A 24589-nucleotide genomic window follows, 5' to 3' on the forward strand; every position below is an offset into this window, starting at 1 on the left:
TGCCTTCTCACCAAGTGTAACAAAGTTTTCAGTCCATGACAATTATAAAATCATGTTGGAACAAAGGGCCTGTTTCCATGTGCGATAACATTTATTGCAATAATGCAAAATATTACTGGAACTCTATTCATTGGAGCGCAGGAGGATGAGGGGTGATCTTATTGAGGTGTATAAAACCATGAGAGGAATAGATTGGGTAGATGCACAGAGTCTCTTGCCCAGAGAAGGGGAAATCGAGGATCAGATTCAGGTTTAAGGTGAAGGGGAAAAGATTTCATAGGAATCTGAGGGGTAACTTTTTCACACAGAGGGTGGTTGATGTATGGAACAAGCTGCCAGAGGAGGTAGTTGAGGCAGGGATTATCCCAACATTTAAAAAACAGCTCGACAGGTACATGGATAGGACAGGTTTGGAGGGATATGGACCAAACACTGGCAGGTGGGACCAATGTAGCCGGGGCATGCTGGCCGGTGTGGGCAAGTTGGGCCGAAGGGCCTGTTTCTACACTGTATCACTGTAAGACTATTAGAGTAGAAGAAGCACAGCAATTGCTGCTTTATCTTGCAGGGTTCTTAGGTCCAGGAATGGTGGAAATGGAATGGTATATGGGCAGGTATTGCAACTCAGGAAGACGATGGAAACGGAGAGTGGTGTTGAAGAAGGAAGAACGAAACAGGGTGATTAGGAGATTTTAAATGACAATATTTTATTTCAGTTAATTAAATACTGGCTGAGCAAGAATTTTGACTCCTAATCAGGAAATACTGCTGACCTGGTTTAAAAAAATATTGAAATAGTAAAGTTGCTAAAAACTAGTAGTACTGATGCAATATGACTGAAACGCTGAAGACAGCATTCACCAGTTAAGAAACCACCACAATGGTACATTTGATAAGTGGCAGCATTTTGGGCTTTCTTTCACAACTGAACCTCCAGTCAATCACGGTCGGGGCATAATTCCAATCAAACGGAGCTCAATTTCTGTTGTAAACGACATTCCCTACAGGCAAAGCTTCTCAGTAGCGTCCCTTGTACGAACCACATCAACTCCCAGGAGAAGACTGCCTTCCGCCAGCAAGTTTGAAAGTAAACAAAGCATTTTGCATGGATCACAGCTAATCTACACCAGTGTCATCCAAAACTACACTGTGTACTGACAAAGTACCCCTCTGAGGTAACCTAAATCTGGGACAGCACCTGTTATTGTTTCCCAAATCAATCACCCCATTGTTAACACACCCTCTGTGCCACACTTATTTCGTTATGCAGCAATACATTTTTTTTAAATCATCTTGCAGTTAGTTTGCGATTTCGTAATAATTTGATACAAGTGAAGTATCTGGTGTGAGAAATAAAATGATTTGTGATCGAATGAGGTCAAGTAGAAAAATCCTCAGCATTATTTGCATCAGGGTCAGATTCAGGGTCAGGGACAGGGTGAAAGAGATGCATATGACCTCTTGACTCAGGTGCTGAGTGGCAGGAGAATAAAGTATGTTGGGGAAAAACTGCAGATGGTGGTTTAAATTGAAGGTAGACACAAAATGTTGGAGTAACTCAGCGAGTCAGGCAATATCTCGAGAGAGAGAGAGAGAGAGAAGGAATGGGTGAGGTTTTGGGTCTGAGTCTGAAGAAAGGTCTCAACCCGAAATGTCACCCATTCCTTCTCTCCCGCGATGCTGCCTGACCCGCTGAGTTACTCCAGCATTTTGTGCCTACCAGCAGAATAAACACGCAATTTACAAATCTTTTCTGAGGCAAATGGCTATTCTTTCAACCCTCTCCAATGAATGCAGCCTGTGTTTATATAGCACCTTTAATGAAGTGATACCTCCTGAAGCATTTCACAAGTCTTCTCAAAGAAAATGTGACTTTAAGCTACATAAGGAAATGCTTAGAGCTCCCAGTTAGCAGGGAAGTTTCAGGTTTTAAGGGGAAGGCAGAGAGGGGGAGGGAGGGAATAAGGCGGAGAGGGGAGGGAAGGGAAAAGGTGAAGAGGGATAGAATCCAGAGGGAAAGGGGGAGAAGGTGGAGAGGGAGAGGAAACAGAGAGATGGGAGACAGAGGAAAAGAAGGTGGAGAGGGAGAGGAAACAGAGAGATGGGAGACAGAGGAAGAGATATTTTCCAGTACCTGTGGCCCAGCCACCTGAAGGCACATAAAAACAGAAAATAGGTGCAGGAGTAAGCCATTCGGTCCTTCTTCTGAAGAGACTAACGCACACTTGCAGCAACTTAGTGTCTAAGAAACAGAATTGCTTCTGCTCTACATTCTGAAGAAAGGAAGCTTATATAGTTAAGGAAGCAAAGTGCAGCAACAGTGTTGTAACTAAAAGAATCGATACCTCACAGCGCCAGAGACCCGGGTTTAATCCTGACCATGGGACCTGTCTGTGTGGAGTTTGTATGCATGAGTTTTCACCAAGTGTTCCTATCTGCTCCCATGTCCTAAAGGCGCGCAGGTTGGTAGGTTAATTAATCAGTATAAATTGTACCTAGCAAAGTAGGCGAGTGGTAGAATCTGGGAGGAACTGATGGGAATGCAGAGAATAAAATGGGATTAATGCAGGATTGATGGTCAGCTGCTGATCAGTGAGCCGAACAGTCTTCATGCATCTATTTCTACCCTGCTTGCTGCTAAAGCAACAAATTAGCTAGTGAATGTCCATATTTCCAGCATACACTGTGCTGGTTAACTTGAGATGGACAACTCAGCAGTTTAAATTAGGACTGGTGACGCTGATTGGATTTCTTCCTGGAGATTTCATGACATAACATCCCCCTCCAAACTCACGGTTCCATCTTTCTGTCTTTTTTACCTCCTTCATCTACAAATGGTCAAAGAAAATATATTTTCTGGTATTTCAATGACATTTCTACATTTTTAATATTCATAGAAATACCGCATTGCAATGAATTGAAAGGTTCAGCTTCAAACACAGCAGTTGAAGTGGTTTTGGAATGCAATCCCTGAAAAGGACACACAACAACCTTCTGAAATAATTAGATCATGACAACGTTTTAAATTACGTTGATCATTTAGGTCATGTCATGTTCTTGCATATTGTTGCAAGTAATTCACCAACACTGAATTTTGTCTGGTTGTACGACTAGATTCAATGGCTTAAGTCAACATGAAAATATAAATGGTCTAAAAACAAACAATAAGTACTTAGGCAGAGAAGGGATTTTGGGTGTGGACCTGGTATGTTGAAATTGTATCTCTTTATTCTGAGCAGGATGTAAATTTGCAGGATTACTGATGGTCAGGACGTGGGGGTGTCCATTGCCTCCATGGACTTCCGCAAGGTAGGCTGGTTCAGTGGTATCATGGACATTAGCAAGGCTTCAGGCAAGGTAGTCTGGTTCGATGGTACCATGGACATGGTAGCAAGGTAGGCTGGTTCGATGGTACCATGGACATCAGCAAGGCTTCAGGCAAGGTAGGCTGGTTCGATGGTACCATGGACATGGTAGCAAGGTAGGCTGGTTCGATGGTACCATGGACATGGTAGCACGGTAGGCTGGTTCGATGGTACCAACGATGAATGGTTCAATAATTACATGCTGAGATCAAGAAGCATGGTTTGTTTTATTTAGAACAAAGATTTTCAAAATAGGACAATAGTCAAGAGACGGGTTGTTTCTTGGAAAATCTTAAAACATCAGCAGAGTGTTAATGAAGTGCATAAGATGGTGGCTTTATAATTGGCAAAAGATGAAGTGCTGGAGGAACTCAGCAGGTCAGGTAATATCCCTGGGTGGAATGGACAGGTGGTGTTTCAGGTTGGGACCCTTCTTCAGACTATTATTGGCAAGATTGACTGTATAATACTTGTTTTAATGTTGGAACTTTATATTAAAGTGTTACAGTTAAACATAATTGTAGGACATGAAACAGGCTGGGATAGAGAAGAGATTCACAAAAATCATTAGAGGATTGCAAAATTGTAATAACATGGATAGAGTGGGGAAACAATGGTTTTCCCTTTAGGCTAAGAGAACCTTTAATAGAACATAAAAAATAGGAGGAGATCTGTTCTATCATTGATCAAGATAATGGGTAATCCTGAACAAATGAAAGATACATTATTATCACTTGTGGCACGTCACCATGAGATATTTGGTTACGCACAAGTATGCAAAGAGCCGCCACATACAGGGCGCCCACAAAGTATTCTATCTAATCCCCAAGGGTCCCCCTTTGTTCTCAGCAAACACCCCCCCCCCCTCCAAACGCCAGGTCCCTCTTCATTCTCCCCCTCATGCTGCATCCCTCTTCATTCACCCCCCCCCCTCCAAATGCCAGGTCCCTCTACATTCTCCCCCCCCCCCCCCATGCTGGTCCTCTTCATTCTCCCCCACCCCCCCCCCCCCCCCCCCCCCATGCTGGGTCCTTCATTCTCGGCAGTGCCTCTGCGACCAACCTCCGGCACTCACCACTGACCCATCCTCGTCCAATCTCCAGTGCCGCTCTTCCAGTTCGACCCTATCTCTGGCCTCTTAACATATCCCTTGATTCCTCTGTTATACATAGAAACATAGAAAATAGGTGCAGGAGTAGGCCATTCGGCCCTTCAAGCCTGCACCGCCATTCAATATGATCATGGTTGATCATCCAGCTCAGTAACCTGTACCTGCCTTCTCTCCATACGCCCTGATCCCTTTAGCCACAAGGGCCACATCTAACTCCCTCTTAAATATAGCCAATGAACTGGCCTCAACTACCTTCTGTGGCAGAGAATTCCACAGATTCACCACTCTCTGTGTGAAGAAAAACTTTCTCATCTCGGTTCTCGAAGCAGAGAGTTGGGATAAATGGATCATACTCGGGATGGCAATCGGTGACTATTGGGGTTCCGCAGGGGTCGGTGCTGGGACCCCAGCTGTTTACAATTTATATAAATGACTTAGAGGAGGGGACCAAGTGTAATATATCCAAGTTCGCAGATGACACAAAAATGGGAGGTAAAGCAGGGAGTGAGGAGGATAGAAAAAGCCTGCAAAAGGATATAGATAAACTAGGAGAGTGGGCAGCGACTTGGCAGATGAAGTTTAATACTGATAAATGTGAAGTTATGCATTTTGGGGAAAAAATCATGAAGAAAGTTATTTTCTAAATGGGGAGGAGCTGCGTGGTAATACAACACAAAGGGACCTGGGGGGGTACTAGTACAGGAATCACAAAAAGTTAGTATGCAGGTGCAGCAAGTGATTAGGAAGGCCAATGGAGTCTTAGCCTTTATTGCCAGGGGGATAGAGTATAAAAGTAGGGAGGTTTTGCAGCAGCTGTATACAGTATTGGTAAGACCGCATTTGGAATACTGTGTGCAGTTTTGGTGTCCATATTTAAGAAAAGATGTACTTGCTCTGGAGGCAGTGCAGAGAAGGTTTACACGGTTAATCCCAGGGATGAGAGGGTTGACATATGAGGAAAGGTTAAGTAGGTTAGGACTTTTCTCATTGGAGTTCAGAAGAATGAGAGGCGATCTTATTGAAACGTATAAGATCGTGAGGGGGCCTTGATCGGGTGGATGCGCTGAAGATGTTTCCGATGATCGAGGAGACCAAAACTAGGGGGCATAGTCTTAGAATAAGCGGGGGCTCTTTTTAAACTGAGATGAGGAGAAACTTCTTCACTCAGAGGGTGGTTAGTCTGTGGAATTCGCTGCCTCAGGGAGCTGTGGATGCAGGAACGTTAAATAAATTTAAAACAGAAATAGATTGTTTTTTAATGGACAAGGGAATTAGGGGTTACGGGGAGCGGGCAGGGAAGTGGACATGAGCTATGGTTAGTATAGTAAGACCTGAGTAATCTCCTGGACAAGTTTCGATCGCCTAGCTTGGGGTCGGAAAGGAATTTCCCGGATTGTTTTCCCAAATTGGCCTGGGTTTTTATCCGGTTTTTCGCCTCTCCCAGGAGATCACATGGTTCTTTTGGGTGGGAAGAAGGGCGATAGTGGGAAGGGGGTTGGGGTGGGATCAGCCATGATCGTATTGAATGGCGGAGCGGGCTCGAGGGGCCGGTTGGCCTACTCCTGCTCCTACTTTCTTGTGTCTTGTGTCTTGTGTCCTAAAAGACTTCCCCCTTATCCTTAAACTGTGACCCCTTGTTCTGGACTTCCCCAACATCGGGAACAATCTTCCTGCATCTAGCCTGTCCAACCCCTTAAGAATTTTGTAAGTTTCTATGAGATCCCCCCTCAATCTTCTAAATTCCAGCGAGTACAAGCCGAGTACATAAAGCTATTGATCTTAATTGTGAAAACAATCAAGGGCTGAGTCACCACTTTCTCCAGAATAAAGAATTCCAGACATTCACCATCCTCACTGAATATATTTCTCCTCATCTCAATCCTAAATGGTTTAAGCTTTATTTTGGGACTGTAGCCTGGGGTTCTAGACTCCTTTGCCAGTACACTCCTGCTGTGCTGTTTCCACAAGATTCCCTTCAACTAAATGGCCAAACCTACTCTACACCTTGTCGTGCCACAGGTGGCTGTGGAGGCCAAGTCATTGGGTAAGGGTTAAAGCACGGATTGACAAATTCTTGATTAGTAAGGGTGTCAAAGGTTATGGAGAAAAGGCAGGAGGCTGGGGTGAAATAGCAATCAGCCATGAATGAATGGCAGAGTATTCTGGTTGGGCCAAATGGCCCAATTCTGCTCCTATGACTTATGAACATCATAGAATGCATGCAACACGTGAATCCATTCAGTCCATCACCACTGCACCAGCTCAATACCATGGGAACTTTCTCCACCATATAATTCCTTCTTCAAGGCCACCATCAGACCTGCCTCCACCAGATCTTTCCAGATTCCAACTGCAAAGATTTTCCTCACATCACTTTTAATTACCTCAAGTACCTAGTTTGCTGAAAGTGCCAAACACAGGGAGACATGGTGAAGGTGGCATATGCATATTTACCGCCAACAGATGGGGCCTGAGTGCAAGCATTGTCACGCCATGCTACATACAGCAGCTTAGGAGCTTTGTGAGAGCACAACTGGAATATCATGTACAGTTCTGCTTGTCACAAGGATGTGATGAAGCTCGAGAGGCTGCAGAGATGATTAACAAGGAAATGGCAGGCTTGATTTATGAGGAGACGGAGGCTGAGTTAGAGCTAAAACCATGAGGCACATGGATATGGTGGATGGTCACAGCCTTCCTCCCAGGTTTAGGGCGAGAGAGGAACTATCTCAAGGGAACTGGGACATGTTGGCCGGTGTGGGCAAGTTGGGCCTGTTTCCACACTGTATAAAGCTTCATATGACTCTATGAAACCTATGGGGCAACTTTTTGATACAGAATGGAGGAGCTGCCAGAGGAAGCGGCGGTGGTTGGTACAAATACAATGTTTAAATGATATTTGGACTGGTTCATGGATGGCAAAGGCTTTGATGGAAATGGGCCAAACATGGGCCTGAGAGATGCTCAGGAAGAACCCTTGGCCGACAGTTGGGCTGAGGGGCTGGTCCCAAGCCATACGGCTTTATAACCTCACCATATATGTACATAAAACAATAAACTCATGACTCGTGACTGACCTCCTTTTTGTTGTACCAGAGATCTCCATCCTGCACCATTGCCAACAGCTCTACAATGTCCCCTCAGCATTTTACACACTTCTGGACACCCATAACCTTCTCTTCTCCAAAATAGACTTTACAGCATTTACAATCTATTCTTCAAATTGTACCCACTTGACCCCAGAACCGTTCCTGTCAATCTTTTCTGAACAATGTGTTCGCACTCTTGCCATTGGTGCTGCAATAGTATTTTACATCGTGCCTTCTCTAATTTATGCACCATCCTCTCAGGATTAAGCCGACAATGTGGACGCGTTGGGAATTATATTGTTACCCTGTCCTGCCACTCAATGATTTATGCACATGCCCATCATCCAAGGAAGCAGTCTGGTCACCTGTTACTGCAATGGTGGGATCTCCCATCTCTCTGGGCCTGATCGCAGCAGGAACTTGGACTGAGGAGAGTCTATAGGGGGTATGGAGAGAAGGCAGGTACGGGATATTGAGTTGGATGATCAGCCATGATCACATTGAATGGCGGTGCAGGCTCGAAGGGCCGAATGGCCTATTCCAGCACCTATTTTCTATGTTTCTAACTCACCTCTGCCCCACTGTATCCCCAGACTGGACAAAAGCCCATAGTTTGCAAAGAAGCTTCCAGAACTCGAGTCGCGAGAGACAGGGACTGACTGAGGGGTTTGAGGTCGAGGTGCCCCGGGAACCTGGTCTTTGCGGAGGAAGGGAGGGAGGGAGGGAGGGAGGGCGATGGAGGAGATTTATTTCAGACAGGTTTAGCCACGTTGGGCAGCAAATGGCCCCGTTAACGTGTGAATCACGTGTCCTTGTTCCCAGGGCAATATTGTTGTGTATTTATGGGATTGTTATCCCGGGAAGTCTAAGCCCAGCTCACAGCAGGTTTCAATTATATTTCGCATATTACATTTGACTAGCTACCCGCAAGTGCCGTGTGAAAGATGTCCCGCCTGTCTCGGCGCCCAGTTGTGAAGCCGCTTTGCTACTGACAGAATAAACACGTCTCAGAGCCGCCTCCATCCTTCCCATGAAGCGAGAACGACGTGCACACACCTGGGAATACAGGTACCCAGATACAACAGGGAAGCAGGCCGTTCGGCCCACCGATCCCATGTTCACACTCGTTCTATGTATCTCACTTTCTATTCCACTCCCTGCATACGAGGGGCAATTTACAGAGAGCCAATTCACCCACAAACCCGCACGTCCTTGCCATGTGACCCTCGCGGCCACAAAGAGAACGTGCAAACTCCACACAGACAGCACCAAGGTCATGGTCGACCCTGATCTCTGGCGTTGTGAGGTACGGGTCCGATACGCAATGTTCAAGGGGAAAGATCACTGCAGGAGCTCGAGGGGCCTGAGATTTGAGAAGAGGACATTTCTGTCTCTGTTTTCTGCTGCACAACCGCCACCAGCTGGGCTAAGGCTCGGCAACAAAACGTTCATCCTTTCTGTTACTAACGAGGATCACTGCTGGGACCGGGACTCGTTGTGGAAACAAGTCGCTGCAGATGCTGGTTTACAAAATAATCACTTGTCTTGGTTTTACTATGTTCCTGCTGCCAGGAACAGTTTGGCCAGTCCACGTTCACCCCAATCGCCCATTCCTTGCTACAATTAATCGGATGATTATTCCCGGACGAAATGTGTATGAAGGAACTGCAGATGCTGGTTTAAACCGAAGATAGACACAAAATGCTGGAGTAACTCAGCGGGTCAGGCAGCATCGCTGTGGAGAAGGAATGGATGGGTCGAGTAATTATATGGCATTAAAATGCCACAGTTTAAGAATAAGGGATGGGCCATTTAGAACTGAGATGAGGAAAAACTTTTTCAGTCAGAGAGTTGTGAATCTGTGGAATTCTCTGCCTCAGAAGGCAGTGGAGGCCAATTCTCTGAATGCATTCAAGAGAGAGCTAGATAGAGCTCTTAAGGATAGCGGAGTCAGGGGGTATGGGGAGAAGGCAGGAACGGGGTACTGATTGAGAATGATCAGCCATGGTCACATTGAATGGCGGTGCTGGCTCGAAGGGCCGAAGGTCCTCCTCCTGCACCTATTGTCTACTGTCTATCTTCTGGGAAGAAGGGTCTCGACCATAAACGTCACCCATTCCTTCTCTCCAGAGATGCTGCCTGTCCCGCTGAGTTACTCCAGCATTTTGTGTCAATCTTTGATTATTCCTGGAGATGTGGTGTCTCCGCTCAGATAGATCATGTGTCTAGTTGGAGGAACATTGGTTCTGAAGACTTCCACCTTCTGACACCAACCGCTCCTCAAAACGCATCGCCCAGCGGCCAAACAGAAACTCGGAACAAATCGGTCACTCGAGACACGGAAGAGAAAGCCGAGAAACAATCGTTCTTCAGAAGCCCGGGGTTCCCAGTATTTGCTTCACAAAGACAACTCGGCACATGGCGAGTTAGACTTTCTGAAGAAGGGTCTCGACCATAAACGTCACCCATTCCTTCTCTCCTGAGATGCTGCCTGACCCGCTGAGTTACTCCAGCATTCTGTGTCTATCTGCGAGTTGTAGACTGTTGGCGCCGAGTTCCGCATTCTCACAGCCTCAAGAAACCACATATCCGCCAACTCACAGAGAGGGTACACCAACTCACAGAGAGGGTACACCAACTCACAGAGAGGGTACACCAACTCACAGAGAGGGTACACCAACTCACAGAGAGGGTACACCAACTCACAGAGAGGGTACACCAACTCACAGACACCCCGACCCCACTCACAGAGAGGGTACACCAACTCACAGAGAGGGTACACCAACTCACACGCACAATGCAATGGGAAGTCCAAGCAACCTGCCCAGTCGCTGCTCATCACCGCAGGGAATTACAATGAATTGTCTTAAAGGAAATACTGAGTAAAGCGCGGAGCCTGTTCTGGCAGGAGCACGATGTTCCTAAATCTTGACCAAACTAAACAGTTCATCCCACAACGACAAGTCAGTGTTACCTTCTGTACTTGGTCCTGTTTCAGTTCCGTGATGAGACACGCGACGAGGTGAACAGCGATCATCTTGGTTGTTCCCCGACTCTAACTCTGGGCGATGGATCAGGCGAGGTGTCGGCTTCCTATTTCAGTGCGATGTTGCACATTCCACCTCTGGCTCAGCCCAGCCTCCGGCTCGTTACAACATCCACTTACCATTGGCTTCCCGTTGTGGGTGCGCCCCGGTCCCCGCCTCTCCATCTCCTCCCCGCCCGTCCCCTCTCCCTCTCCTTCCACCTCCCCCCCCCCCCCCCCCCCCTCCTTCCCACCACCACCTCTCCCCCTCTCTCCCTCTCCCCCTCCCCCTCTCTCCCTCTCTCCCCCCCTCTCCCTCTCTCCCCCCCTCTCTCCCCCCCCCTCCCCCCTTCTTCCCCCTCTCTCCCCCCCGGGAAGGGCCGCGCACACGCCGCTGTTAAAGGCGCACGTCCCTCGCCGTCGGTCCAAGTTGACTGAGAATGAGTAAAATCCCAGCTGTCCATTTAAATGACAACATGTGCGATTTCCAGACCTGTTTTACATGTGATGTGTGAGATTCTAACGGGGGGAGAGCGGGCAATCAGACAAAATAATTTGGAAGAAAAATTATCAATGAACGATGTCATCAGTCACCATCTGGCGATGCTGTTCAACACAACGTATAGGCAGGCATCTGTACAGTTCACAACCTATAGACACCTGTACAGTTCACAACCTATAGACACCTGTACAGTTCACAACCTACAGACACCTGTACAGTTCACAACGTATAGACATCTGTACTGTTCTAAACAATGTATAGACACCTGTACAGTTCACAACGTATAGTATCTGTACAGTTCACAACGTATAGGCATCTGTACAGCTCACAACGTATAGACCTCTGGACTGTTCTAAACAATGTATAGACACCTGTACAGTTCACAACTTATAGACATCTGTACTGTTCTACACAACGTATAGACATCTGTGCTGTGTAGGAAAGAAATGCAAATGCTGGTTTAAATCGAAGGTAGACACAAAATGCTGGAGTAACTCAGCGGGACAGGCAGCATCTCTGGAGAGAAGGAATGTGTGACGTTTCGGGTCGAGATCCTTATTCAGACTGAAGAAGGGTCTCGACCCGAAATGTCACCTATTCCTTTTCTCCAGAGATGCTGCCAGTCCACAGGAAATAGACTATTGACTGATGTCTATTACAAACCCACTGACTCCCACAACTATCGACTACATTTCTTCCTACCCTGCAAAGATTCCATCCCCCACTCCCAATTCCCCCGTCTATGCCACAACTGCGCCCAAGACAAGGTGTTCCATCCAAGATGTCTTCATTCTTTAGGGAACGGGACATCCAGCATGTCCCAGCCACACTAATCCCACCTGCCTGTGTTTGGTCCATATCACTCCAAACCTGTCCTATCCGTGTACCTGTACAACTGTTTCTTAAAAGTTGGGATAGTCCCTGCCTCAACCACCTCCTCTGGCAGCTTGTTTCATACATCCCCCGCCCTTTGTGTGAAACAAATACCCCTTAGATTCCCATTAAATCATTTCCCCTTCACCTTAAACCTGTGTTCTTTGGTCCTCGATTCCCCTACTCTGGGCAAGAGAATCTGTGCATCTACCTGATCTATTTCTCTCATGATTTTATACACTATCACCCCTCATCCTCCTGCGCTCCACGGAATAGAGTCCCAGCCTACTCAACCGTTCCCTACAGCTTCAGGCCCCTTAATCCTGGCAACATCCTCATGAATTTTCTCTGTACCCTTTCCAGCTTGACAATATCTTTCCTATAACATGGTGCCCAGAACTGAATGCAATATTCTTAATGCAGCCTCACCAACGTCTTCTACAACTGCAACATAACCTCCCAAGAGACAGAAAGTCTGACAGAAAGCTTCTTCAGACAGTCAGAGAGTCTGAAGAAGGGTTCCTACCCAAAATGTCATCTATCCATGTTCTCCCAGGACGCTGTCTAACCCGCTGAGTTACTCCAGCACTTTATGTCTATCTTTGGAGTATTGTGTGTCATTCTTATCACCACATTGTAGCAAGGGTGTGATTGAGCTGCAGAGGCTGGATTAATCAGAATATTACCTGGGATAGAGTGCTTGCTTTATGAGGAGAGATTAGATTGTTTTTCTTGAAGTGGACGTAGTTGAGGACATAGAGGGGCATGCATGTCTTCCCTCAGCAGGAGTGGCCATGACTACAGCACGTAGGTTTACAATAGCATTCAAAGGTTTGTTGTAAAGGGTTTCTATTGGCCCTGAGGGTAGTTGGAATCGTAGTTTAATACAGTTTAGAGATACAGCGTGGAAACAGGCTCTCGGGCCTAGACTACAGCTCCGCCTTTCATACCATTAATCCATCCAGCTTATCGCCAAACTTGCAGGACTTGGTATCAGCACTCATCTCTGCAAATGGATCCTCAATTTCCTGACCAACAGAACCCAATCCATGAAGATAGGGACAAATCATCCTCCACATTGGTGCTCTGCAAGGATGCGTTGTCAGCCCCGTCTTTACTCCTTGTCCACCCATGACTATGCAGCCATGCACACATCTAATTCCAGTTTCAAATTTGCAGACGACACCACCATTGTGGGCCGGATATCAAATAATGATGAGACGGAGCACAGGAAGGAGATCGAGAACCTGGTGTCCTAATGTTGAGACAACAACCTTTCTCTCAATGTCAGCAAGACAAAGGAGATGGTGATGGGCTTCAGGAAGTGAAGTGGTGCACAGACCCCAGTTTGCAGTGATGGTGCTGAAGTAGAGATGGTTGAAAACTTCAAATTCCTAGGAGTCAACATCACCAACAACTTCTCCTGGATCACCCATACTGAAGTAACGACCAAGAAAGCACATCAACGCCTCTACTTCTTTAGAAGGTTTAGGAAGTTCAGCATGTCCCCTAGTGGAAGTGGCGGCTCGCTAGCAGTCTGTTCGTCTTTTTCCTTTTTTGTTGTTGTGTGTCGGTGTTGGGATGGTTTTTGTTTTTTTTTGGTTGTGTATGTGTGGGGGGTGGTGGTGTGGGTGGGGGGGTGGTGGTGTGGGTGGGGGGGTGGTGGTGTGGGTGGGGGGGTGGGGGAAACCTTTCTCTTTCAGGTCTCTTCCTCACGGCATGGGGTGCGGCTCAGCCGCGGGGCCTAACATCGCTGGTGCGGCTCGGCCGCTGGACTTAACATCGCCCGGCGCGGCTTGGCCGCTGGACTTAACAGTGCCCGGTGCGGCTTGGCCGCGGGGCCTTCCATCGCTGGTGCGGCTCGGGCGCGGGGCCTAACATCGCTGGTGCGGCTTGGTCGCGGGGCCTTCCATCGCCCGGTGCGGCTCGGCCGCTGGACTTAACAGTGCCCGGTGCGGCTTGGCCGCGGGGCCTTCCATCGCCCGGTGCGGCTCGGCCGCTGGACTTAACAGTGCCCAGTGCGGCTTGGCCGCGGGGCCTTCCATCGCCTGGTGCGGCTCGGCCGCTGGACTTAACAGTGCCCGGTGCGGCTTGGCCGCTGGACTTAACATCGCCCGGCGTGGCTCGGCCGCGGGACTTTTCATCGCTGGTGCGGCTTGGCCGCGGGGCCTTCCATCGCCCGGTGCGGCTCGGCCGCGGGACTTAGCTGCGCACGGCTCGGCCGCGGGGCCTAACATCGCTGATGCGGCTCGGTCGCTGGACTTAACAGTGCCCCGTGTGGCTCGGCCGCGGGGCCTAACATCGCCCGGCGCGGCTCGGCCGCGGGACTTAGCTGCGCACGGCTCGGTCGCGGGGCCTTCCATCGCCCGGCTCGGCCGCGAGACGTTTCAGCGCCCGGTGCGACTCGGCCGCGGGGACTTCCATCCCCTTGCGGGGACTGTGCGGGTCGGTCGGGGACGAATTGTCTGTCCGTGGGCGTGGGGAAGAGAGTGGAAGTTTTGTTGCCTCCATCACAGTGAGGGGGTGTTTGGAGTCACTGTGATGGACGTTTGTGTTGGGGTCATGTGTCTTGTGTTCTTTTTTGTGTGTGACTGCTATATAGTTTCGTTCGGTACCTTGGTACCGAATGACAAATAAAGCTCTGTTGATCTGTTGAACTGTTGAACTGTTGAACAACTCTCACCAATGTCTACAAATGCACCATAGAAAGCATTTTATCAGAATGCATCACAGCTTGGTTTGAGATCAGCTCCATCCAAGACCGCAAGAAATTGCAGCGAATTGTAGACGCAGCCCAGACCATCACACAAACCAACCTCTCTTCTATTAGCTCCATTTATACCTCACACTGCCTCGGCAAGGCCAGCAGCATAATCAAGGATGAGTCGCACCCTGGCCACTCCCTCTTCTTCCCTCTCCCATCAGGCAAAAGTTATAAAAGTGTGAAAACGTACACCTCCAGATTCAGGGACAATTTCGTCCCAGCTGTTATCTGGTAACTGAATCATCCTACCACAACCAGAGAGCAGTGCTGAACTACTATCTGCCTCTTTGATGACCCTCGGACTATCCTTGATTGGACTTTGCTGGCTTAACCTTGCACAAAACGTTATTCCCTTATCATATATCTATACACTGTAATAGCTCAATTGTAATCATGTATAGTCTTTCTACGGACTGGTTAACATGCCACCAAAGCAACTAAACTGAACTTAACTGAACAAGGGCCCTTGGAGTCCATGCCAACCATCGATCACCTGTACACTAATTCTAGTCCTGCACACTACAAACAGTTTACAGAAGCCAATTAACCAACAAACCCATACGTCTTTGGAATGTGGGAAGAAACCAGAGCACCTGGAGAAATCCCATGCAATCACATGGAGAATATACACCGATCAGCCAAAACATTATGACCACTGACAGGTGAAGTGAATAACATTGATTATCTTGTTACAATGGCATCTGTCAAGGGGTGGGATATATTAGGCAGCAAGTGAACAGTCAGTTCTTGAAATTGATGTGTTGGATGCAGGAGAAATGGGCAGGAGTAAAGACCTGAGTGACTTTGACAATGGCCAAATTGTTATGGCCAGACGACTGGGTCAGAGCATCTCTGAAACAGCAAGGCTTGTGGGGTGCTCCCGGTCAGCAGTGGTGAGTACGTACCAACAGTGGTCCGAGGAGGGACAAACCACAAACCGGCGACAGGGTGTTGGGCACCCAAGGCTCATCGATGCGTGAGGGCAACAAAGGCTATCCCCTCTGGTCCAAACCAACAGAAGGTCTACTGTGGCACAGGTCACAGAAAATTTTAATGGTGGTCATGAGAGGAATGTGTCACAATACACAATGCATCGCACCCTGCTGCATATGGGGCTGCACACGGAGGACCAACAGCATACTAGGCAGGTGGGCATAATGTTTTGTCTCATCAGGACATAATGTTTTGGCTGATCGGTGTATAAACTCTGTATATACAGCATCCATAATTAGGATCGAACCTGGGCCTTTGGCGCTGAAAGACAGCAACTCCAAAACTGTGCCATTATGCTGTCCAATACTGTCCGAATCTGGAATCCATGGCTTGAGCAGATGGTGGAGAAAGATACTGTAATGACATTCAAGAGGTATCTAAATGAGTGTTTCCATCAACAAGTCTAAGAAGGTTACAGACCAAACATCAGTAAATGGAGATGGGTACTCATTGGCTGGCATGGACAGGATGGGCTGAATGGCTTGCTCTGTGCTACATGCGTCAATGATACTATGATACTATGAGATGGACCAACATTGACCAAATATCTGCCACTAAGTCACAAGGAAATATGCAAATATATTATCTCAGATGAGATAGCTTCTATTTCAAAAGGCTTGATAAGATATGTATTACTCTTTCAAAACTTTATGGCCAATGAATTGCCAGTGCAATGTCATCTTTATCATACATTTACTAAAAGTCATTGCAGTTACAGGTACAGCCTGTTATCATGACACCAGTGCCATATAATGTAGATAGTGACTAACAGATACAGCTATAGGTAACATCCTTGACTGTCATTACAGCAGTCCTTATAACACCAGACATGGTTGACAAATTAAATGTCCTTTGTTCTAAGTGTGCAATTCAGTAAATTCTTCTCATTGTTCACAGGGATATATAGTAAGTGTCCCATTGCTGCAGTTTCCTGAAATTCTTCACAGCTAATTAAACATAATCATCTTGGCAAGAGCTATCAAATTGTGTATGTCTTGCAAATAGGATTGTAAAAAAATATCAGATATTCTTCTATTGTTTGAAGGTGAACGAAGGTTCATTTGGACAAAAATAGCAAAAGTGACACCTTTCTTCAACATAAAGTAGGGAACGGCAAGCGTATAACCTTTCTGATGTTATGAAGCACTATTAATGGAAAATTCAACGTAATCAGTGAAAGTCAATGTGGTTTTGTGAAAGGGAAGTCATGTTTGACCAATTTACTGGAGTTTTTTTAATGATTAACATGAGCAAAAAGTTGGGGCCATAGTTAGCATTGATTAATGTGGCCACACTTGTTGGCTCTTGCCAATCAATAAGGGAGCCTCTGGATAAATGGGATCAATGGGGTACTGATTGAGAATGATCAGCCATGATCACATTGAATGGTGGTGCTGGCTCGAAGGGCCGAATGGCCTACTCCTGCACCTATTGTCTATTGTCAATGGATGTAGCACACTTAGTTTTCCAGAAAATATTTGTTGAGACGTTGCATCAAAGATCATCACAGGGAACAAGAACTCCTGGTAGAGCGTGTTATATCGGGATGTGTTGGTGGAGTCCTGCTCCAATCAGCACCAAAGTGGAAATGGTTGAGAGCTTTAGGTTCCACAGCGTAAATATTACCAACTATCAATCCTTGTTTAACCTCACTGAAACTACAGCCAAAGATAAGCACACCAGCACATCCACTTCCCTAACAGTCTAAGAAATGTCAGCATGTCTCCAATGACTCTTACAAACATCTACAGATGCATTGTAGAAAGCATAATAATGGGTTGCATCACAGATTGGTTTGGGAACAACTCTGCCCAATACGATAAGAAATTGCAGAGAGTTGTGGATGTAGCTCATTCCAACACACATTGACTCCATCTGCACATCTGCACATCACACTGACTCAGGAAAGCAGCATACATAATTGACGTTTGTCAAGGACGTTTCTCACCCAGGTCATTCGCTCATCTCCCCATTTCCGTCAAGCCGAAGATATAAAAGATTGAAAGCATGTGCCACCCAATTCAAGAACAGCTTCTTCCTCTCTATAATCAGACTTCTGAACGTTCCTTTCATAAGCTGTGGTCTGGCCTTGATCTTCCACCCTACTTAATTGCGGACCTTAATAATGATTCATTATTTTAACAACTGACGTGAGACCAACTGGATGGCAGTTCCCTTATTTCCCCCTCTCTTTCCTTTCTTCAATGACAGCTTCAGCATTCCAAGTGCAACCACGACCACCTCAGAAAATATAATCAGGCCAGTATGAAATAAATGTTGAAAATGTTAAAATTATAGTACATGCTGGTGTAGTTTGTGCGGCTGCCCCCCTCAACTTAGTGACTTGGGTTTGATTCTGACCTCAAATGCTATCTGTGTGGAGTCTGCACTTTCTTCCAGTGACTGCATGGGTTTCCACTGGATGCTCCAATTTTCTATAACATCCCAAAAATGTGCAGTTTTGTAGTTTAGGTGCAATAAATTGCACCTAGTGTGTGGATGAGAGTGAGAATCTGAGGGGATTTGATGGAAGTACTGAGAGAATAAACTAGTGTTAGTGTAAATGGGTGGGTACAATGAGTGCAAGACGGATGGGGGTGATGAGTGGTAAGAAGGTATCACAAAATGCTGGAGTAACTCAGGTCAGGCAGCATCTCGGAGAGAGGGAATTGGTGACGTTTCGGGTCGAGACCCTTCTTCAGACTGATTCAGACAGTGGAAGAAGGTGCTGTATTTCTCTGTGACTCTGAGAGCATCAATTGATTTCTTACAATTTACCGGGATTGGTCCAAAATATGACAAACTTTGAAGGTTTTCACTAACTCATAACCTTTCTTTTAAAACCTGTTATTTATTTTAAGTTCCTCACTGACAATAATCCCTTTGTACTCAATTATTTGTGCTACATTTATTATGCTTACTACATCAAAAAATATGGAAAATATTAATTCAGCACCTCCATCATGATCTTGCCTGTCATTATCTCTACAGATTTACCATTAACTTTACCACTCTTTCACCTTTACAAAGTTGTGGAGTTCTTACATTTATTCTATTTATCTTATTAATTGACTTTCATATGGTATTTTCATACTATCAACTGTTAGTAGTATGTAGATAGTATGTTAGTAGTATGTAGATAGTATGTAGATAGTATGAACAGGGTGCTGCTTTCTAAATCCTCCCAAAACCTTACATTTACAAATCTTCCTGGCCACATTATAAGCCTCATCTTTTCATCTGATATCCTTCCTCATACATTTTCTGTGAACTATGAATTTATTTCTTTAAAGAGTGGGTGCGAAATAATACAACAGACCAGAACATATTGTTTGTGTTTTGTCAGATATCTGAAACTTGAGCTAGGTTAGCAAAGCACGCATTTAAGCTCAAGGCTCCTGAGATAGGGTGGGGGGGGGCGGGGGAGCTAAGAAAGAACAAATAGCTGTTGGTCCAGGTCCTGATTTTGACAAACTAACTCATGCTGAAAAGAAGAATTCAAGGATTAATGGTGGAGCAGATCACTGAACAAACCATTTGTCTGCCTCTTTGCCCAGATTCAATGTGAAGAAAAGGCACTGGGTCAAGGTACAGCTCAGTATCTGACTCCTATATGAATGAGTGTAAACACTCAGAAGAGAAAAAAATACGAGAATGTAAGCTGAAGCATGCTACAAGGCAGTTTGTAATCATAAAAGTAAATCAACCTTCAGAAGAAGGGTACATTGTGTTCTTGAGGAAGATCAGCATTGAATGTTCTGTTCCTTATGGTGAACTGTGCAAATTTGTTCAGGTGCCTGGCATCTCCACAAGCAAAGGAGACCTTGCACCTACATTGCTCCTCAAGAGTCCAAAAGCTTCATAACTATTCACTTCTCTGGAGAACTAATATATAACCCCCCACCACCCCAATTCTAAACTTGTGTAGTCTTATAGTGAACAGCTTTACAAGTTAGAACTCAGGAATAAATGTTTGCACAGTCATTTTCCTTTGGCGATGGCAGTGAGTGGGTCAAGTGCACACAGCAAATTCTATAAAACACTTTTTTTGTTGCCAGTCAGGCAGTATCTGTGGGAACTGAACCAACATTGACATTTTTATGCTGATATCTCTGCAAGGTCCAGTATCTGCAGTGTTTTTGATTTTCAAGTTCCATCAAATGATTTGCACGAGCAGCTCCAGAATAGTCAAGAATGTGGATTAGGAAAGAATAACGTCTGCAGAGATGTTCAAATACATCCCATTATTCTTCGCTTTAACAGCTCTCTACCTTCCATCATTCCGAAATAGGGTCCTGACCCAAAACATCATTTCTCCACGTTTTCACTTCTCTCCAAAAATGCTGCCTGATGTGCTGAATTTCTCCTTTGCTTTTTTTGCTCAAGATTCCACCATCTGCTATCTCTAGTAATGATGATCTGATCTACTTCTCATTCGATGTCACCTGTGACATCCTTGGCTTTGCATTGACCAGAAGGTGTGGAGCAGGCGTGATGATGTTACTTCTGATAAAGCAGCTCAGAAGCAGTGGTGGAAGCCCCAGTTCCGGCTATCCCACCACCATCTCTAATAAATAATCGTCAAACTAAAACACTAATATTGTTCCTCAAATGCGGCCTAACCAGCTGAGGTTTTTCATCTTTTACCAATTTTATATCAAATCTAAATCAATGGCTCTTTCGCCAGCAGAAGCAGCCAAGGAAGTCATTTCTGAATCTTCTTGTGTAACCTGGACAGGATGTAAATATGGGCAGACCCATGAGTATGTTGCCCTTTACAACTTGCCACACATTAGAAGAACAGATACTTTGAAAATAGTTATTGCCTCACTTCTGAAACATTGCAAAAGATGCGTTGTAACATCTGATAACGTGTAGGAATAACATTTCTGGGTATATTTTGAAATTTTCTTTGTAAATGCTTTGTTATAATTCAGCTCTCAAGATTAAAGTTAACTTCTTTATCTGTCATCCTTGCGTTGGAGCGTCCTTGTATTGTTAACATAATCTTCACAAATTTCATATAAAACTGGCCTTTAAACGGCACAAAAGTCACATCATGGGACACAAAATGCAGATGCCAGAATCTTGAGCCAAAAACAAAGTGCCGGAGGAACTCAGCAGGTCATGCAGCCTGTAAAGGAAATGGACAGATAGCTTTTCACTTCAGGATCCTTCTTCAAAGTCATAGAGTCCTACAGCACACTAACAGGTTCTTCAGCCAACTCATCCATGCGATCAAGCGGCCCCATCTGTACTGGACCAATTTGCCCACGTTTGGCCCAAACCTAAACCTATCCATATACCTGTCCAAGTGTATTTTAAATGCTATTATAGTACCTTCCTCGACCACGTCAAATACCTTCTCTGGCAGCTCATTACATGGAGTTACCCACCATCCTCTGTGTGAAAATGTTGCCCCTCAGGTTCTATTAAATCTTTTCCCTTTCACCTGCAACCAAAGCCCTCTGGTTCATGATTCGTCTCACCAGCTCCTTCTCTTGGGTGAAACTTTTGACCTTCCCACCAGCACCTCAATCCCGAGACATAAGTAAATTACAAAGAAAACAAAACCTGACATAGAATGGCCTTAAGGGATATTAGGTCTGACTGAAAGCTTGATCACAGAGGTGAATATGTATAGTCATTTTAAAGGATGATAAAAGTTCAAGAAGTAGAGAGATTTGGAGAAGACATTTCATAACATCGGGCACAGACAGAAGAAAACTCAGAATAAAATGACGTTCCTTTAGAAGGGAGATATGGGTGAATTTCTTTAGCAAAAGGGTAGTGAATCTGTGAAATTCATTGCCACAGACGGCTATGAAGACCAAGTCATTGGGTATTTATAGACAATAGACAATAGGTGCAGGAGTAGGCCATTCGGCCCTTCTACCCAGCACCGCCATTCAATGTGATCATGGCTGATCATTCACAATCAGTACCCCGTTCCTGCCTTCTCCCCAAACCCCCATTTTTGAAGAGGAGATTAATAGGTTCTTGATTAGTACGGGTGTCAAAGGTTACTGGAAAAAGGCAGGAGAATGGGGTTGAGAGAAAGATAGATCAGCCATGATTGAATGGCAGACTCAATTGGCCGAATGAACTAATCTGCTCCTATGATTGATGAACGCCTGAGGACAATAGTTCCCAGCCTTTTCCCTGCGGCCCTTCTGAAACAGAGACTGGACATTTGCCACCTTGCATCTCCCGGCACCTCACCTGTATTTAATGATGACTTGTAACTCTCAGCCAGGTCACCTGCAATTTCCTCCCTATCCTCCCAGTGCCCTAGGATATATCTGATCAGGCCCGGGAGATGTATCTACCTTCATACAAGTCAGGACCTTCAGCAGTTCCTCGCCCGTAACACTGACTGCTCCAAATTCCTTGGTCCTCTTGTCTTTCTCCTCGGTAAAAACAGGGGAGAAATATTCATTGAGGTCCTTGCCCATCTCCTGTGGCTCCACACAGAGGTCACCGCTTTGATTCCTACCCACATTCCTTTCCTGTCCATATATCTTTCCCTACAGCCTTTAATCATCTATGAGTCCCATCTCTATGACTTCTTCTAGCAGCTCATTCCACCTACCCACCACCCTTGGTGTGAAACCATAAGGATCCTTTCTCCTTTCATCTTAAACCTGTACCCTCTAGTTTTAAACCCCTAACATGATGAAAAGACTGTGATTATTTACCTTATCTACACCCCTTATGAACATAGATCTCTGTAATCCTATATCTTTATATCCCAGCATAGCCACTTGCCTTATTACTCGAGCCTTCTAGTCCCACTCACATCCTTGAGCATTTTCTCTGCCCCCTTTCAGCTTAATGACATCCTTCCTATCACTAGGCAACCAGAATTGCACACAATCGTCCATGTTACATTGTCATGCCCCCCCCCCCCCCCCATCACCCAGAAATATTTTATTTATCCTGTTTATATTAAATGGTTAAGACTGTGTTGTGAGGTAGATTTCAGGGTATTTATACTGGGAGCAGTGAGCTCAATGAGCAATTGTCCAACCCCTCAACCTGCCGGCAGTTGGGATTGATTTGATGTCCACACTCACTGCCCTTTGCTGGGGAATGATTCTGTCTTCTGTCGGGCTGCCGTGAGGTAGAGCAGCATGTTGTGCACAGCGGCTCATTGAGACAAACATGCGGCATCCTCTGGCAGGCATCCATGAGACAGATGCTCACACATCTGCAGGGCAACAGGAAGAAGCAGAGCAATCAAACAGCCCTGTATGCCGTTGCCATGGTGTTGCCATGGGCTACATGCATTCAAGGACGTTCTTTCAGATCTATATTTTAAATACGTGTTTTGCAACATGTACATTTGGGAATTGGACTGTTCTCCTTATAGAGCCTTACTCATCACAGATTCACTACAGCAGACAAGAGAACAGGTCTTGCACTAAATATCACCAAACTAACCAGCAAATATGACACAATGCTGACTCTAATAACAAATAACTACTGTTAGATTCAGAGAGGTGTGTTTCAAGTTCAGTAACGATGAACCCAGCAGAGTCTGAAGAAGTGTTTTCAGAGCTGAAACCCCAAAGGCCACACTGAACTCATGAACAGTGATTCCTCCTGCATGCCGTGGAGATACGGACTATCTCAAATCTGTCTCCAAAGGTTCACAAGGCTCTCACTGGGATAGGAGGGCTTGGGTTATAGAAGAGAGTAGATCGGCAACAGTTTTTTTCTCGAGTGCAGGAGGCTGAAGAGGCTAAAAACGTTACGATTTTTAGAATGAAGGGCGTGGATGCAGTGAATAGTCATAGTCTTTGTCACAGTGTAGGCAAGTCTAAAACTAAAGAGAAAGCATTTAAGGGGCGAGTGGAAATAATTTAATGGTCCTGAGGGGCGACCTTTGAACACAGAGGGATTTGCGTAAATGGAGCGAGTTGCCAGAGGAAGTAGTTGACGCAGGTACACTTGCAACATTTAGAAGATATTTTGGACAGGTACATGCATAGGGACATAGGTACATGCCACATGCATAGGAACATGCATAGGGAAGGTTTCAAAGGATATGGGCCAAACATAAGCAAATGGGACCTGCTCAGGTAGGCAACTTGGTCGGCATGTACGAGTTGGGCTGAAGGGCCCGTTTCTGTGCTGAAGAGTACACTCAGCAACATCACCTTGAATTGCTGAAGCTCTAATGGAATGCAGTGACCAGCCTTCACAGTGATCAGGCCACATGGTTCACGAGCCTAACATCAGACCTCTGAACATACACTCCTTCACAATCCCTCTTGGGAAGAGATTACTCGGGGAAATAAATGATGCTCCCAGAGCTCCGTTGGGAATAGAATGCAAGATTGCTATCAACTAGACCATGTCACGGGGGGGGGGGGGGGGGGGCAGGGGTAACTGGAACGTTTGGATGCGGTGCATAAATGAAACGAGCTGCCACAGTTGAGGTAGTTGAGGCACTTGGACAGGTACATGCATCGATCGGCAAGGTTTGGAGGGATATGAGCATATTTGGGCAAATGGAATGAGCTTAGATAGGGCATTTTGGTCGGCATGGGCCAGTTGGGCTGAAGGACCTGTTTCCGTGCTGTATGATGCAATGACTCATGGAATCCTGACAGGTGACCACTCAAAGTGGAGAAGGTGGTTGTGTGAACCTGATGCACAGGGCCCAGCTCCTCGAGCTCAACTACCACTGAGCTACCTGTAGCACTGACTGGAGGCCCCACATCAGTCACCTTAGGACATGCACAGCCAGGGTGGCAGAGGATCAATCTCCGGAGAGTGATCATGGTTGCTGCCCTTCATACCGACGGGACAGCCACATGGCACAGTGGGTAGAGCTCCTGCCTCACACAGCCAGAGACCCA

At 46.0% G+C, this 24589-nt stretch overlaps 1 protein-coding gene across 3 annotated transcripts in view; it reads right to left on the reverse strand.

Moving 5' to 3' along the window:
* Positions 1 to 24589, reverse strand: part of hk2 (hexokinase 2) — a 112575-nt gene that overhangs the window by 65755 nt on the left and 22231 nt on the right. For 2 of the 3 annotated variants that reach the window (XM_078429013.1, XM_078429012.1), the window contains exon 1: positions 10540 to 10659. The exons of the other annotated variant lie outside the window; for it this stretch is intronic. In XM_078429013.1, the coding sequence (XP_078285139.1) occupies positions 10540 to 10602 (63 nt within the window). In that variant the 5' untranslated portion in view covers positions 10603 to 10659. Of the gene's footprint in view, positions 1 to 10539; positions 10660 to 24589 lie in introns of those variants that run through there. 3 annotated transcript variants of the gene reach the window in all.

Source organism: Rhinoraja longicauda, chromosome 36 (genome assembly GCF_053455715.1).
Source record: "Rhinoraja longicauda isolate Sanriku21f chromosome 36, sRhiLon1.1, whole genome shotgun sequence".
Classification (NCBI taxonomy): Eukaryota; Metazoa; Chordata; class Chondrichthyes; order Rajiformes; family Arhynchobatidae; genus Rhinoraja; species Rhinoraja longicauda.